At 37.3% G+C, this 18,860-nt stretch overlaps 1 protein-coding gene across 1 annotated transcript in view; it reads left to right on the top strand.

The window, feature by feature from the left end:
• The window catches only part of LOC117369378 (kinesin-like protein KIF19), a 145,702-nt gene that overhangs the window by 39,540 nt on the left and 87,302 nt on the right, over positions 1-18,860 (top strand). The window contains exon 6 of the mRNA XM_033963861.1: positions 9,136-9,406. Coding sequence (XP_033819752.1) covers positions 9,136-9,406 — 271 coding nt within the window. The remainder of the gene's footprint in view (positions 1-9,135; positions 9,407-18,860) is intronic.

The following is an 18,860-nucleotide window of genomic DNA, read 5'->3' as shown; positions in this document are numbered from 1 at the left end:
GTCTGAAATGAAGGAAGAAATATTAAACATTCATAGACAAATGGAAAGTAATAACAAAAGAACAACTGAATTAGAATCTAAAATGGAGGTCATAGAAAGTGAAGCAAACAGATGCAAAAATGATAGTCTGGAATTGAATAAATTGAAAGATCAACTGGAAGACTATGAGAATCGAGGAAGAAGGAAAAACATTAAACTTTTTGGAATACAAGAAAATTTAGAAGGAAAAAATGCTATACTTTTTCTAGAAAACTTAATTCCAAAAATATTACAACTGGACTTGAAACAACCACTAGAAATAGAAAGGGCGCATAGGATCCCAGTTAAAAATGTAGAAAATAAAGGCAGGCCAAGACCACTAATTTTCAAAATGCTTAGATACCAACAAGCATTAGAAATATTAAATGCTGCAAAGAAAGACAAAAATCTAAATTATAAAGGATCCAGAATATGGTTTTTACCGGACTTTGCTAAAAACACAGCAAATAAAAGAAAGAGACTATTAGACATGAGACCTCAACTAAAAGAAAAAGGTTTTAAATACGATCTATATTATCCGGCAAAAATGAGAGTATCATCTGGAGATAAATCCTTGTATTTCGAGGATCCAGAAAAACTAAAAGCTTTTCTTTCTAAACCAGAACCTATGATATTTTAACATAAAACATTAAGATGGGTTTTGATGACTTTATGAAAAATTATAAAAGTATGAAATATTGAAATATCTGAAGAAAGAAAAAAATGATATAAAGAAAAGACAATAAAAATTTATAAGAAAGAAAGAGCAAGATATAGGAAAAACATTAATAACATACTAAATATATGTTTAAGATAAAATTTTATGATGTAAATAATAATACTAAGGAAATATAAATTAAAAAATGTTAAATGGATAAAGATACATTAATGAAATGTTATGAAAAAATGACTAAAGATATTAAAGGTTAATATAGATAGATAGAAGGGGAATTTGATTGAATATTGATTGCCTAGGGGGGAGGAGAATGTTCGGGTTTCAGTTCCAATGTGTATCCTTAAGCAGCCATTGTATTGGGTGGGAAAGGGAGGGAAAAGGAGAGTATTTACTAGAATGATTAAGGAAAAAATAAACATGGGATTAGATACTTTAGGGGTAAATATGTGTGTCATGAAAAACATTTTTTGGATTCTAAATATGAAAGAAGAGGGGAGAAAGATTATAATGAGAAGTATTAAAATGTATAATGTCTTTTAAGATATATTCTATTAATGTCAATGGCCTGAATCACGTAATCAAAAGGAAAAAAGTATTAACATTTTTAAAAAAGCAAAATGCGGATATTTACTGTCTGCAGGAGACCCATCTTAGTATAAAGGAATCACATAAACTATCGGGTGGGTGGGTAAAGGAATGTTTGGCTACAACTCCTTTCAAGTTTCTCACTTGGAAAGTGGTCTTCCTTATTGCTCTAACCTCTGCCAGGAGGGTCAGTGAGCTACATGCACTAGTTGCGGATCCACCTTTTACAGTCTTTCATCATGACAAGGTGGTTCTGCGTACACATCCAAAGTTTCTCCCTAAGGTTGTCTCTGAATTCCATCTCAACCAATCCATTGTTCTGCCTGTTTTCTTTCCGAAACCTCACTCTCATTCGGGAGAATAGGCTCTGCATACTTTGGACTGTAAGCGGGCTCCAGCTTACTATTTAGAGCGTACTAAACCCCACAGATCAACTCCCCAACTCTTTCTGTCCTTTGATCCGAATAAATTGGGACGTCCTGTTTCTAAACGTACATTGTCTAATTGGCTTGCAGTGTGCATTTCATTCTGTTATGCTCAGACCGGACTGACACTGGAAGGTTCTGTCCCGGTCCATAGAGTTCGAGCTATGGCAGCATCTGAAGCTTTCCTCCGTTCCACTCCGATTGAGGAAATCTGCAAGGCTGCTACTTGGTCCTCAGTTCATACTTTTACATCTCACTATTGTCTGGATGCATTCTCCAGACGGGATGGACACTTCGGCCAATCTGTTTTGCAAAATTTGTTTTCCTAATGGCCAACCTTCCCTCCATCCCTCTTTTTGATAGCTTGGAGGTCACCCATCAGTCAAGAATATGCTGCCTGCTTGTCCTGGGATAAAGCACAGTTACTTACCGTAACAGGTGTTATCCAGGGACAGCAGGCAGATATTCTTGCGTCCCACCCACCTCCCCGGGTTGGCTTCTTAGCTGGCTTATCCTAACTGGGGACCGCGCGCCTCTGTCGGGCGGGAAGGCACTCGCGCGTGCGTAGTGCGGCCTACTAGAACTTTCCAAGTTCTTAGAGTGCAATCACTCTAAAATTGTCCATACCGGGGCTCCGTCGGTGCCGTCACCCATCAGTCAAGAATATCTGCCTGCTGTCCCTGGATAACACCTGTTACGGTAAGTAACTGTGCTTTATAGAATTGGGCACTCATCACACCCCACTGTGGTGCCTCATTTGAGACACCAGGTCATGGTGTTGTCTTCATCATCAAGAACCTTCATCCGCTTCACATTCTTCAGTTTTTATCTTCTTCATCTTTCTTTGTCTGGTCTCAAAACTACTTCGGTCAGGGTACACCTCAGTGCTATTAGTGCTTTCCGTGCTCCTACTAACAATAAACTCTGGCCACTCAGCCTTTGGTTTCTAGGTTTATGAAAGGACTTTTTAATTCCAAACCTCCACTGAAACCACCCCTAGTTGTCTGGGATCTTAATGTAGTTCTTGCCAAGTTCCTTTTGAACAGCTAGCGTCTGCTCATCTAAAGTTTCTCATTTGGAAAGTTTTATTTTTGATTGCCCTTACTTCTGCATGTTGAGTCAGTGAACTTCAAGCATTGGTTCTGATCCACCTTATACAGTACTTCACCATGACAAGGTGATTCTTTGCACTCATCCTAAATTCCTTCCAAAAGTTGTCACAGAATTTCATCTCAATCAATCCATTGTACTTCCAGTCTTCTTTCCAAAGCCTTATTCTCATCCTGGAGAAGCAGCTCTTCATATACTGGACTATAAGCGTGCTCTAGGATACTATCTTCAAAGAACTAAGTCACATAGGACTTTACCTCAACTGTTCATCTCCTTTGATCCCAACATACTCAGCCATCCTGTTACCAAGAGAACTATTTCTGCATGGTTGGTGGCCTGTATTTACTTCTGTTATGCTCAAACTGGGTTGCACCTCAAGGGACATGTTACGGCACACAAAGTTTGAGCAATGGCAGCATCAGTGGCTTTCTTACGATCCACTCCCAATGATGAAATTTGTAAGGCAGCCACAGGTCCTCAATTCATACTTTTACATCTCACTACTGTCTGGAATCCTTTTCCAAGCGAGATGCTCATTTCAGCCAAGCAGTTTTACAGAATTTATTTTCTACCTAATGGCCAACTCTCCCTCCAGCTAGGGAGTCCCATATATGAGAATATGCTGCTTGCTTGTCTTAGGATAAAGCACAGTTACTTACTGTAATGGGTGTTATCCAAAGAACAGCAGGCAGATATTCTCACAGCCCTTCCACCTCCCCTAGTTGGCTTCTTAGCTTGTTTACGGAACTGAGGTACTGCGAGCCCTCATTGGGTGGGAAGGCACTCACATATGCACGGTAGCGGGCAGTATGAAAGCCTTGGATTTCTTTTCTTTCTTTTTTTTTGTTATTTCTTTATTTATACATTTGTTACAATTTAAATAACAAACATAAAGGAAATCTGGGGGCCATTGACAAGATATTGTAATGAATAGATACCATTTTTCCATTATAAATATAATAAAAAGGAAGGGATGGGGGAGAGATTTTATAATTTTATTAATATTTAGACCAATAATAAAGAATATTATATAGGAGTTTTGTGAATGCATAGATTATGGTTGGGTTGGGAGGGATTGGGTTAAAATTATAATGTTTTAATGCTGAATATGATAAAGTTACAAGTGTTGTATTCAATTTTAACTGTTATTTATTGTTACACTTGTTATATGATGCAAAATGAATAAAGATTTGTAAAAAAAAACAACCCCAAAACCCCATAAAGGAATATCCATTTCATCATCAGCATAAAATGCTCATAAAAATAAAGTACGAAGAAAATTATATCAGTGATCTAGTCCACATCATTTAGCCGCTAGTGCTGCCGCTAGAAAACAAGTAACTAAACCAAATATATAACGTGGCATACTTTTAAATGTCAACTAAACATCCTCCCAGACTTGTAAAAGTAAGTTAATAAATTCCTTGTATTGGTTTATCCTTAAGGAAGTCTTCCAACTGGACTGGGTCTAGAAACACATATCTATCACTTGCATATGATATAAGGCAGTGTTTTTCAATCTTTTTATACCTGTGGACCGGCAGAAATAAAATAATTATTTTGTGGACCGGCAAACTACTAAGACTGAAATTTAAAAAAAACACACATTTCCGCCCTGTCTCTACAAGCTCGGTCCCCGCAAACCATCTGATCCCATCCGCACAAGCCTCAGTTATAATTTTATATTGAACATATTCCAGTACCTCCCCTCTTTTCCCCATCTTAATCCAGCAGATACCTCCATCACCCTACTCCCTCCATTCCTTATTCAGCATATTCTCCTTGTCTCCCTATTCCCTGTTTACCATGTCCAGCATATCCTCTCTGTCTCCCTACTCCCTCTACCCATGTCCAACATCTTACTTCTGTCTTTATACTCCACCCTCCTGTTCGGCATTTTCCATGTCTCTCTGCCCCCTGCAAGGTCCAGCATCTGTCTTTGTGTCCCTATTCTTCCAACTCCCGCCTAGTTCCAATAACTATCCTCCCCCAAGGGGAACCACCATCTCCCTTCTGTCACACCAATCCCCCCCCCCCGGGTCTACCATCCCCTTCCCACAACACATGGGAATCCAGCATCTCCTAATCCCTCCCTTGGCTGCTGGCCCCAGAGTGACTCCAGTGTCACAATGGCTGGTCTCACCATAACTGACACTAAATTGGAAGCAGCCTGGCTCTTAACAGTTTACTTACAGTTCCCTTGCCCAGAACTCTGAACGAAGACAGAAGCTGTGGGACCTTTCCTCTTGCCTGCATTGCTATTTGCTATAAGCTCTGCCGGTCTCAATCCTGCCCCTCAAACACAGGAAGTCACTTCAGAGGGGGGCAGGTTCAGGATCGGCAGAGCCTATAGCGATGCAGGCAAGAGGAAAAGTCCCGCGGCTTCTGTGTTTCTTTTTGCTGTCCGCAGCCGATCCTAAGTCCTGTAAGGGAAAGGGGAAGAGATGCCAATGGGAAATTTAACCTCGTCGATCTCGCTGGCCCTCTGCGGACTGGCAGGAATTTTCTGCGGACCGGCAATTGAAGAACAGTGATATAAGGCATTTACAAGGAAATTTTTTTTTTTTTTTAATTTCTTTATTCATTTTATAATTCACAACAAGTGTACAGCCAAATATTAAACAATATATAAGACAATAACACTTGAAAATCCACCATATTATACAACAGAAAAAGAAATATCTTCCACCCCCCATCCACATTCATATTCATCAAAAGAAAAACCACAGGAATATATTGTCTTATCATTCATATGTAATATTAATAAAAATCCAACTATCCCCCCTCCCCATTCCATATGCAAAAATTAAATTATTATCTGGCTACACAAGGAAATTTTAGAAAAAAGGTTGCACCCACCGCTAAAACCCTAGGTTTAAGCAGTAGGAATTGCTTCCTCTTTAACTGAGTCTGCTTAGATACATCAGGATCAATAGAAACTCGTTGGTCGCAAAACAGAACTTGTTTCTTCATGAAATACAACTTTAAAATAGCTTGTTTTTTCTAGTTCAGATATGAACACTGCTAACAGAGTGGCACGTTTTGTTATTTGTCCTTAGATGACTCAAGAAACTGAGATAGATCCAAACTGTCTGGTGAAGATAGTTTATCTATTTCCCCCCTCATCTACCACCTCCCTAGAAGCCCTCAGAATGTAATAGAGATTATCAGGCTCAAAGGTATCCACTTTAGTATATTGCAAACTCCCCCACAAATACATTCTCAGGAGCTCCAATGGCGATAGGTAGTGTGTGATAGGGAAATTTAGAAAACGAAGGTTCTTAGCTCTCATACAACTCTCCATTTTTTCTAGTTTGGCATGAAGAAATATACTATCTTTAATATTAGATGTAGCAGTGCTCTGTAAACTACCCACAGATTTATCTAATTTCTCTACCTTATTTCCTAGCTCTGCTATATAAATTTCATGCGCATTCATTTTTACAGTTGTGTCTGAGGAAAATTGGCATAATTTCAAAACTGTAGTTTGTAATGAAGACTCAATTCTGTTAACAATTAACCATACATCATTTAAAATGATAACTTTTTCTTTAGGGAGAACATTGGGATTTGGCTCCGTAACCATTTGTACCGGAGTCAAGCCTTTTGTTCCCATCACTCCAGTCTGCTCTAAGACATTAAGTCTAGCTGTCTTAGAAATTTGTGATGAAGAGGCTACATCCTCAGTCTTAGAAGGGTGTCTCTACTCTTCCAAGAAGATTTAATGGCTGAGGGGGTGGTGACGGTTCCCCAGAGGAGAGTGAAGCAGACTGTGTATCTAAAATTACCTGCTCTTCCACCGGTGGTAAAGTCAAAGCCATGAGATGACGAGCCATAGGACCTGTACCTGGAACCAAAGAAGTAATTTTCGCTTTCCTTTTACCCATGGTAGGAGAAGATAGTGGCCTGCTCCCGACTCCTTATGGGCTTCGAAGGGGCTCAAAAGGGGCGTATCCTGCCCCTTTGGCTACGCCCTTCGGACACGTGGCTGCGTATCATGGCTCCCTGATCTTTTTATGTGGCCCCGAAGGACCCACCTGGAAGCGCTGGGTGCCAGGTTGCTGTGGGGGCTGCCTGCCCCAATGTAACAATGGTGCTGCTGGTGGCACTGGCTGAGCCAGCCTTGGATTTCTTAAAGTGCCGATGCATTATTCACTGTCCGTACCAGGCTTCATGTCACCCACATGTGTGAATATCCGCCTGCTATTTCCGGATAATACCCATTATGTTAAGTAACTGTGCTATATAGAGGGGCAGACTAGATAGGTCATATGGCCTTTATCTGCGGTAACTTTCTATGTTTCATTAGCTTCATACATAAGCAGCCTCTATTGCCAGTTTCCAGTCAACATCCATAGTGAACATATGAAAAGCCCCAACAAGATCTTTCGTCCACACCTTTGAACACTACTGTTTGGATATTTGCTCCCAACTCAACTGCACTTTTGAACAAGCCGTACTTTAAAAACTTTTTGTTTAATTGTCTTCAATTCCAGTTATCCAGGACTGTTTTACCCTAAGTTGTCATAAGACAACTGATTTCCCAAGTAAGGAAAGAGAAAGGGGATGGATATATATTTTGTACCTGGGGCAATGGAGTGCTTAGCGACTTGTCCAGAGTCATAAGAAGCTGCAGTGGGAATTGAACCCAGTTCCCCTGGTTCTCAAGTCACTGTACTTACCAATTCTTAATTTTGTAGTCACCAGGAAGTATAACTTCATTCTTGCTTGTTGATGGAGAAATTGGAGTTACTTAGCTGTAACAGGGGTTCTCCACAGATAATAAGCCAGCTGTACCTTCTTTCTTCTCTCTGTGTTGAAGAGCTACTTAGAATTAGTACTGACTCTTGAGCAGAGGAACTGTGCTAACATGGAAACCACTGTGCATGCCCATGAAAACCTTCTAGTGTTTTGCAATTGCTCTAACAGAGTGAACATCCACATGTATATGTCGTGACGATGTTATTATGACTCTCTTTTTTTTTTTTTTAATTTTTATTTATAGATTTTTACATTCTTACAATATTTGAATCGTACATATTATATTCAATTAATACATGAAATTGTGATTACAAATAATTCATCTTATCACATAAAATATAACCCTCCCCTTTTTTCATTTCTTATTTCCATATAATATACATTCCCCTCCCCACTCTAATATAACTATTACTAATGTGCTATGAAATCTGATCATTGGAATAGCGGGTCAATGGTTCCCAAATTTTCTTAAAATTATGAATATTTCCCTGTTGTAATGCTATTGTTTTTTCCATTTTGTATATATGACAGACTGAATTCCACCAAAATGTATAGTTTAATTTGGAATAATCCTTCCAATTTTGAGTTATTTGTTGCGTGGCGACACCTGTCAATATTAATAATAGTTTGTTATTGTTTGCTGAAATCGGACTCTGAGTTCTCATTGCTGTACCAAATAATATTGTATCATATGAGAGTCCTACAGGATTTTCTAATAATTCATTAATTTGGGGCCAAATTAATTTCCAAAATGCATTTACACAGGGACAATAAAAAATTAAGTGATTTCATAGCACATTAGTAATAGTTATATTAGCGTGGGGAGGGAAATGTATATTATGTGGAAATAAGAAATGAAAAAAGGGGAGGGTTATATTTTATATGATAAGATGAATTATTTAGAATCATAATTTTTCATGTATTAATTTAAGCTTTATGTACAATTAAATTATTGTAAGAATGAAAAATTTATAAATAAAATATTTAAAAAAAAAAAAATTAAGTGATCTAACGTCCCAACTTCTACTCTACAATGTCAGCATCTATTAGATCTAGTGCTATCTATCTTTTGTAATCGCGTAGGGGTCCATAAAACTCTATGTAACAAAAACATCCAAGTTTTACTCATAGATGCTGACTTTGTAGATCTTAATCTCCAGGACCAAAATCGTGGCCATTGAGACGCAGAAATTGTCTGTCCAATCTCAATGCTCTAAATATCCCTAAGTCCATTTTTCTTTTTTTTATTTAAAAATCCATATATCAATTTATACCATTTTGAAAAGGTGGTTAATAAATCCCAATAAATAAATATTAGAAATGTGGTAGCATTATCCTGTTGTCTACAGAGAACCTCTATTATAGCTAAGCAACTCTGCTGTTTAGCACAACCCTTGTGTTGCACTGAGCTCTATTGCAAGACTCTACAGATAATTACTTAATTTTTCTTTCTTTTATACAAAAATATTCACAGTTGATTAGTTTCTTTGTTAAATTGTTGCTGACTCCTGTTATCCAAAGCTCCTAGCTTTTATTATAGAGCATATTATTCCTTTGCAGTCTGAGCTGGAGCAACGGCTAGCAAATACAAAGCTGAAGGCCTCCCAGATGGAAGAGATGTTACCCAAGCAGATCAGTGATGAGGACCAGAGAGAGGTGCTAAGACTGCTGTGTAAAGTCCATGAGCTAGAAGTGGGAAATACAGAGCTACAGGCTAGGGCCCTGTACAAGGAAAATCTGCTTTGCCAAAAAGACTTTGTGATTCAGAGATACCAGCAACACAGATTACTCTGTGAAGAAATCATCAAACAACAGCGGACACTGATAGATGGTACACTTCTAATATCCCCATTTATCTTTTTATTTTTGCATTCTGTTAAAGATTATGGGTGGTTTGGAGGGCAATATCGAGCTTTCACTAAACAATTTATAGAAACAAGAGTCCAATATATACAGTAGGCATCGAAGCCCACACAATTGCAGTATATTTCAATATTTTTGCATTTATGAACATAGAATTTAAGATTAACAAATTAACTTTTTTATTGGATTAACTTCATACATTTTGTGAAGAACTTTTGAAACTATACTTCCTTCACTGGGTCAGTGCAAAATGATCTAAGGATACTATTGTAGGATGGCTTGCATCATCAGTATTTGTTTATAAAACTTTAAAAAGGTATCAAGTGTAAAGTACAAATAAAATGATTGAGGGAAAGGGGATTAATATGTTTAGAGAGGGAGAGAAACAGCAGATCTTGTACCTTTTGGAAGATTTTGTCTGGTAACGTGAGGAAATCATTGTCTCTTAAGTTCCTTTGTGTTTGTTTCAAGATGTGTGATAACTATAAATGCTGTGCATTCCTGGCTAATTGTGGAGTTCCTTTTTGTATTGCTCATAAGTCACTGATATAATGTTCTGGCTTAGAGAAATATTTCTTCATAGGAATCACAAAGGGGAAGGCCCGCCATTCTGAAGAGGCGAGCCTGCCGACCAGAGGGAATGCAACTTATGTCTGGCTGGCCTTGCTGAATAAGTGCAAGGAGGTCCGGGTAGGCTTTGGGGAGTGGGGGGGGGGGGGTTCAGGGAGGGAGTGCTGGCTTGAGGGCATGGGCATCCCTCCTTCTGGGGATGTTGGGGAGGGTGCCAACAGGAGGGAGTGGGCATCCCTCCTGCCGGGGATTGTTTTGGGGTTTATGACAGGAGGGATCGGGCATATCTCCAGCCAGGGTTGTTTTGGGGAAGGAAGGAGTGGGCATCCCTCCTGCCGCGGACAGTATGGGTGGTTCAGGGGTGGCAGCGGGAGGGAGTGGGCATCCCTCTTGCCAGCCAACTTGCGGTGGGATTCTTGGGTTCCCTGCCACAGCCGCAGAGCTGATTGCAGCATGGATATTTCCTTGCCGCAATTAGTTTAGTGGCCACATCTATTTGAAATGTAGGCCAGCATTTTTGTTTTGTTTTTAAATTCTTTATTCATTTTTCCATCTTACAACAAGTGCACAATACTACATCATATTAACGTTTACATATCGCTTGATATTCATACAATTATGATTTTTTTTTTTTTTTTTTAAATATCTTTATTCGTTTTTACATTATGCAAACAAGTGTACAATAATTCAAGTCATACTATACATTCTTCACTTGAAACTCTACATTCATTTTATACCATAAACTATCTCCCCTCCCTCCCTTTCCATATATTACCCCTCATAATGTCATAAAACCCACCCATCCCTCCTCCCCCCTACATATATTTAATGGGGATAAATATAATTATTTATTTATTATAATACTCAATTAATGGTCTCCACACCTCTTTAAATTTCTTATAATAACCTCTCTTGATTGCCAATGTTTTTTCCATTTCATACACCTGACAAACCGAACTCCACCAGAAACAATAATTCAATCCTCTATAGTCTTTCCAGTTATGTGTTATATGTTGGATGGCAACTCCTGTTAAAATCATTAACAGTTTGTTATTATTCGATGAAATTTGACTTTTGGCCCTCATAGACATTCCAAACAAAACTGTGTCATATGATAGGGCCACCGGATTCTCTAACATACAATTTATTTGACCCCAGATCAATTTCCAAAAATTATTAATAAAAGGACAATAAAATAATAAATGATCTAGAGTTCCAGCCTCAAGATGACAATGCCAACATCTATTAGACTTAGAGCAATCCAATTTTTGTAAGCGAACAGGGGTCCAGAGTGCTCTATGCAACAGGAAAAACCATGTTTGCCTCATAGACGCAGACATTGTACATCTTATCCTCCAAGACCAAATACGTGGCCATTGAGATGCATTAATTTGATGCTTAATCTCAATGCTCCAAATATCTCTAAGTACAGTCCTTGGTTTTTTATTTAAATATCCAGATAATGTTTTATACCACTGTGCGGCCTGGTGACCCATAAAATCTGCCTGGAAGCATAAGAATTCTAGAGTAAAATGAGTATTTAAAGACTTCCATTCAGGGAACCCTGCCTGAATAGCCTGCTTCAATTGCAACCACTTATAACTTTGTTTTTTATTAAGTCCAAATTTATGTTGCAATTGTGAAAACTCCAGCAGCTTACCATCATTAATAACATCATCTAAAGTACGTATTCCTGCTTCAATCCAATCCTTCCAGACAATCATAAAACCGCCTATTTGTATCTTGGAGTTCAGCCATATATTTTGACAAGTAGATTTTTGAATAGTAATAGGAGTTAAGTTGTTTACATACTTTAATGTTGTCCATGTGTCCATTAATATCCTATTGGTTTTCCTTATTCTAGGCATTTTAATGCTAAGCAGATGACGAAGCCTGATAGGAGACATGAGCTGCCACTCCAACCATAACCAATCTGGAAGCTTCTCCATGAGTTCTGGGAGGACCCAATACATACCTTGGCGCAATATATAGGATTGATGAAACCTATAAAAATTTGGAAAATTTACCCCTCCCTCCTCAATTGGTTTTTGTAAAGTCACTAGAGCAATTCTTACAGCTTTACCCAGCCAAATAAATTTACTAAGAATATTATTTAACTTTTTGTAAAAAGACCCCTGAAAAAAAACTGGTATCATTCCCATTTGATAACAAACCACAGGCAATATCATCATTTTGACAGTTTGAACTCTTCCCCACCAAGATAAATGTAAAGGATTCCATTGCTCACATAACTCTGTTACTTTTTGCAATAAACTTTTTTCATTCATTATAATTGTCTCATCAAGCGTGTTTTTTATCCATATACCTAAGTATTTTATTCCTTCTTCTTTCCAAATAAAAGGTAATGAGTCAAATAATCCTTTTGTGCAATGCACATTTAAAGGAAGAACTTCTGATTTAGTCCAATTTATTTTATATCCTGAAAACTTTCCAAATCTTTCAATCAAAACCAATAAATTTGGAATGGTTGTTTCCGGATTCCTCAAATGAAGTAATATATCATCCGCATATGCAGAAACTTTATATTCTTTATCTTTATGCGGTATACCCTGTATCTCCTCCTCTTGTTGAATAGCTAATAATAAGGGTTCAAGCACTATATCAAAAAGTAAAGGAGACAAAGGACATCCCTGTCTAACTCCCCTTTGCAATTTAAAACAATCAGAAAAATTATTATTGATATATAATCTAGCAACAGGAGAGCTATACAGAGTTTTAATCATTTGTATAAATCCCGAACCAATACCAAACCACTCCATGGCCTGATACATAAATGTCCATTCCACACGATCAAAAGCTTTCTCTGCATCTAGAGACACAGAAAAAGCCGGATCTCCAATTTCTTTTGTTAAATATAACATTTGCAATGCCAATCTGGTGTTATTAGAAGAGTGTCTCTGAGCAACAAACCCTGTTTGATGCATACCAACTATGTGAGGAAGAGCTTTTGCCAAACGCGTAGCCAAAAGTTTGGCTAATAATTTACCATCTACATTTATCAATGAAATAGGCCTGTAATTTGAAACCAACATGGGATCTTTATTTGGCTTCGGCAAAACAATAGTTAATGATTCTGCCATAGTGCCTGATATACAACCTTTCTTTAGTTGATTTTGATATAAATTTAATAAATGAGGTAAAAGAGTATTTTGAAATGCTTTATAAAACTCTACCGTAAAACCATCACCACCTGGAGCGGTCCCTACTCTAAGAGATTTCAATGCTGTTTGTAATTCTTGTAAAGATATTGGATTTTCCAAACTTCTTTTTATATGATCAGGAATCTTCGGACCTTCAATATTATTTAAAAACACTATACCATCTTTTTCTTTATTTAAATAAGACTCAGAAGAATACAGGTTTTTATAATAATTTAAAAACTGTTTTAAAATAGGACCAATCTGAAAATGAGTTTCACCTTTTTCATCTTTTATTGCATTCAATTTCATCTTTCTTTTTTTCACTTTAAGATAATTAGCCAGTAATCTTCCCGCCTTATTTGAACTACCATAATACAAAGCTTGCTGACACATAATATTTTTTTTAGCCAAATTAGAAGAAATCTCATTATATTTATATTTTGCTTTTAATAAAGTTTGCAACGTAGAATTCTCCCACTTATTAATCAATTTTAATTCTAAATCTTTTATTTCGTGTTCCAGTTCCGTAAATTGCTTATTTAATTGTTTTTTAGAATAAGCTGAAAATGATATAATTTGCCCTCTCATCGTTGCTTTAAAAGCATCCCATATTATTTCTGTAGATATTTCCTCTGTAATATTATTTTGAAAATATTCATCCATTTTTAATTGAAATTCTTCACAAAATTTTGGATATGCAAGCAATGCATTATTAAATCTCCATACAGGCCTACCATTATCCGGGTCATTAAAATTTAAAGAAATCCACACTCCTCCATGATCTGATAAAATTATTGGTTCTATAGAGGCTTGTGTAACATCTTGTATTAGCCCATCAGAAACAAGAATATAATCAATTCTAGAAAAAGATTTATGAACATGTGAATAAAATGAAAAATCTCGATCATTAAAATGAAGAATTCTCCATATATCTTTTAAATTGCAAGAATTTATAAAATTATCCAACCCTAAAGATTTTAAAATTTTACTAGGTTTTTTATCCAATAAAGGGTCCACAACAGCATTAAAATCTCCTGCTACTATCAAATTATTAGCAGCCAGTGGTAAAATTATTGGTTGTAGAGTTTTAAAATATTCAATTTGATTCGAATTAGGTACGTACACATTAAATAGCGCCACAGTATTATTGCCCATACTCATGTTCACATGCACCCATCTTCCTAATTTATCTGCTTTCACCATATTAAATCCTGCTGAACATTTTTTATTTATTAAAATTGCTACCCCAGCTTTTTTCCCCACCGCCGGTGCAAAAAAGCAATCTCTCACCCAATTACCAATTAGCTTTTTTGATTCATCTCCATTAAGGTGAGTCTCCTGTATGAAATAGACATCCGCATTTTGTTTTTTTAAATATAGCAATACTTTTTTCCTTTTTATCGGGTGGTTGAGACCATTAACATTTATTGAAAAAATTTTTAAAGTCATTATATCAAATCAAAACAATAATCAATAATATTCTTCACATCAATATTATAACCTCTTTTCCCCTTTTTAAAATTATTATTAGAACCCATCCCCTCCCCTATACCCCTTCCCATATTCTTAATCCCCTCCCCCTCCCATCCCTCCCTTAAATTACTTGCCAACTTTGAAACGCACACCTTGACTAGGCAATAGATAAACTCCCCACAAGCTATATTTATAATTTTAAAACCATTAGCCAGATCATTATCATATTAAAATGAATATCATTTTATCACACAAGACTTCTTTATCAAGGATTACCTCTTTTTTTTTTTTTTCCTTTCCTTTCCCCCATCTCTCATGAACCCTCCCTTCTCTACTCACTCATTTCCATTAAGATATTATTGAAATACATAAATAATCACACCAAATTTTAAAATTACATTCATCCAAACCACATCCATCTTTCATGTCAGATTACATCACATTCCCTCAAGTTAAATATCACTTTTAAATATTATTAAATATATAATGGAAATCTTTTTTCCTAACTTTTCCTATTCAAAAAGTCAATAAATTCCCCAAAACAACAATTTTTATCCCTTTAACATAACCCTCCTAACATTCCATACCCATTTCCACACTAGCATATTTGCTACCCTTTTAATTTCCACTCCATTCACAACATTCTCTTATATCATATGCTTTATATTATAACATCCAAACTTTCCTACATCCTTCGCTTTTACCAAAACTTCTAATTAATTTTTTTTTTTTTTTAATCTCCTCGTATATCCACCATTATTTATATTAAGTTCAGACCAATTTTTATCCCAAACAACAATATTATGACTCTTGTTGCATTAATAGATTTGCAATTTTAAAACTATAGTCCATACATAACAACAAATTTCCTTTTCTTGTAATAAGATGCTATATGTCTCATAAAGTCTCATTTCAAATCTCCTCTTGCTTGCAGATCCATATCAAATTCTATCCTCTCACACTACTGTTTATACATTCTCAGTCTCATCTTTTGATCCACCTTAAATCTCCTTTCCAATTGTTTTGCATAAAGATTTACAATGACCACAATTTCAAACTTGTGGTGCCAATCATAGATCCTTCACATTCTACATATACAAACCCTGTTCCTTTTTTTTTTTTTTTTTTTGACCATTGTAGCTGTCATTTTTATTTTAAGGTCAGGTCAACTATATACCAGAACCATCTTCAAAAAATCCTCTGCTGCATTTAGAGAATTTCCATTACAATGTCTTATTCCATATATCACAGCTGACTTCCCCTTTTATGCAAATGAAAATTGTAAGGCTTACAAAGTCACAGTCTAACTCTCATCTTGTTTGCAGATCCATTCTATTTAATGTCCTCTTGCTTGTAGTTTATATCTTCTCAATACTATTTAGAACTTATTTCCTTCAATCTGTTTTGCACAATCCTCTATCGTTTCTCAGTCTGTCTGTCCAAACAGCAAGTCAGTACAATCCATCTTATTAACTTCTGTCCTTTAAAAGGTCTGTAATATTGCATCTCTTATGCTCTTGCAGGCTACATTCCATTTGCCTCATGACAAGATAGAATGTGGAATGTATTTGAAATCCAACTGCAGCCATGCCTTCAGAATCCTATTAACTCTTTTTTTTTCTTTTTTCTTCCTTTAACATAGAAATTTCCAAACAAAAATAAACATTTCAACCAAGAACACAAATACTTCCATCCAAGTCTCTATTAAGTAGCCATTGGTGATTCACACTGCTCCAAAAACTCCTTAAGTTTATCTGCAGTATCAAAATTCAAAGTTTTATTTTTATAAGTGACCCGCATAGTTGCCGGGTATATGAGCCCATATCTAGCTCCCAGACTTCTCAGCTGTGGTCTCAGGTCTAATAGCTGCTTTCTCTTTTGTGCCGTTGCTCTGGCAAAGTCAGGCACTATGTAAATCTTTGAATCCTGACACTTTAAGTTTTTATTATCTTTAGCTAATTTAATTATTTCAGCTACCTGTTGATATCTAAGTAGCTTAAAGATCAGTGGACGTGGTCCTTTTTGGCTGTTTGATAATCTCGTTGGGACCCTGTGTGCACGTTCTATTTCCAATGGAAACTTGTTTTGCATCGGGAGCACCTTGGGCAAAAAATTAATCAAAAATCCAATCGGATCCGACTTTTCAATTCCCTCCGGGACCCCAAGCACCCTTAAATTGCTCCTTCGTTCCCTATTGGACAAATCTTCCAGCTCCCTTTTCAGTGCTTCAATTTCCTTACTGTGTTCCATGTGCTTTATACTTTCCTCCTCACACTTTTCCACTCTTTTCTCAATTTGATCCACTTTCAATTCCATTGCTTGCAGTTTATTTGATAAACATACCACCTCTTCTTTCACTTCTTTTATATTTTTAGCGCATTCCAATACTATTTCCTTTACCGCCTGTATTTCCTTCATTATGTCTTTATTTTCTACATCCTCCGGCGGCAACGGAACTGACATCGGTGAAGCCGTATCAAGTTTCGATCGCTTCCCGCTTCCTGAGCTGCTCCCCGCCGCCAAATTTTTGTTTTGCTTTCCCGAAGCCATTATCCACCTCTACCTCACTTTTCAGAGTGAAATTTGAATTTTTTCTGGCTATGATCTCTGTCAAATAGCTTGTCTTCACAGAGCAACTCCACTACCCAGCCATTTAGTTCCGCTCCAAAGCCACGCCCCCCTACAATTATGATTTTACATACATGAATTTATTCCCCCATCCACACTTTCCACAAGTAATTTAATTCAAAATATCATTTATATATTATATTTCAATCTATTAATCAGACCTTTAAAATAACTATTTACCCTCCCCCCTCCCCCTACATGTAAATGTACTTTCATTAGGAAAATGATGTCTATTCATTGCAATAATTTGTTAATGGCCCCCAAATCTTTTTAAAATTATTATAATTCCCTTTTTGTATGGCAATTGATCTTTCCATTTTATAAATATTACATAATGAATTCCACTAAAATGTGTTGCTAAACCTATTGTAATTTTTCCAATTGTCGGTAATATGTTGTATGGAGTTTTTAAAAAATAATGGCCTGCCTCTACGTTCAGCTGTTTAAACACCCAGACCACCACTACGTCTACACCAGGGGTGCCCAATAGGTCGATCGCAATCGACCAGTAGATCGCCAAGGCAAAGTGAGTCGATCGCGGAGCCCATCCCGGGCTCTGTGATAGACTCACTTTGTCTTGGCGATCTACCAGGCCGATCAGCCTTCCTCTCCCCGAAACTAGGCCGAAACTTCCTGTCCGATGGCAGAATTGACGTCGGGGAGAGGAATGCTGGTCGGCCTGATGCAGGGAAACAGGGAGAGCTTGGAGCGGCAGCGGCAGCTTTGGGGCTTGTTATTGGATGGCGGCGGTGGCGGCTTGGGGGCCTGTTCCCCGATGGCAGTGGCTGTGGCTTGGGGGAGGGCAGGGAGAAAGAAAGAAAAAGGGCAGGCAGGGAGACAGAAGGAAAGAAGGGAGACAGAAAAAAAGAAAGGGGGCATGAAGAGAGAAAAAAAGAAAGGGAGGCAGGGAGAGAGGAAGAAAAAGTTGGGGGAGGGAATGAGGTCTGGAGGAGAGAAAACATACAGGCAGAAAGAAGGGAAGAAAGATTGGATGCACAGTCAGAAGAAGAAAGTGCAACCAGAGACTCATGAAATCACCAGACAAATTTATTTTAAATTTAGTAATCAAAATGTGTCTGAATTTATATCTGCTGTCTATATTTTACACTATGGTCCCCTTTTACTGAACTGCAATAGCGGTTTTTAGCGCAGGGAGCCTATGAGCTTTGAGAGCAGCGCTGGGCATTCAGCACAGCTCCCTGCGCTAAAAACTGCTGTCGTGGTTTAGTAAAAAGGGAGGGAGAGTATTTGTATATTTTTGTATGGTTGTTACTGAGGTGACAGTGCATAGAGTCATCTGCTTTGACCTCTTTGAAAAAATCCCGGAATAGGAATGATAATTAACATTTCTTTAGCACTCTCCAGACCAGTAGAGGTTAATCTTTACAAATGGGTATATATCCAATCATGACCAGCAGGTGGAGACTGAAAACAAAACTGTGGGACAGTATATAATATACTCCCTTCTCTATTTACCTCAGTCTTCTTTCAGTCTCCAGCAGGTGTTGATGTGATCTGTACCCATCTCCCTTTGTAGGGCTGTTGGAATTTGTTTAGGGGGTTTATAGTCCCTGTTTTTGGCCGGATGGA

Source organism: Geotrypetes seraphini, chromosome 11 (assembly GCF_902459505.1).
Source record: "Geotrypetes seraphini chromosome 11, aGeoSer1.1, whole genome shotgun sequence".
NCBI lineage: Eukaryota > Metazoa > Chordata > Amphibia > Gymnophiona > Dermophiidae > Geotrypetes > Geotrypetes seraphini.
This window is presented reverse-complemented; position numbering and strand designations above follow the sequence as displayed.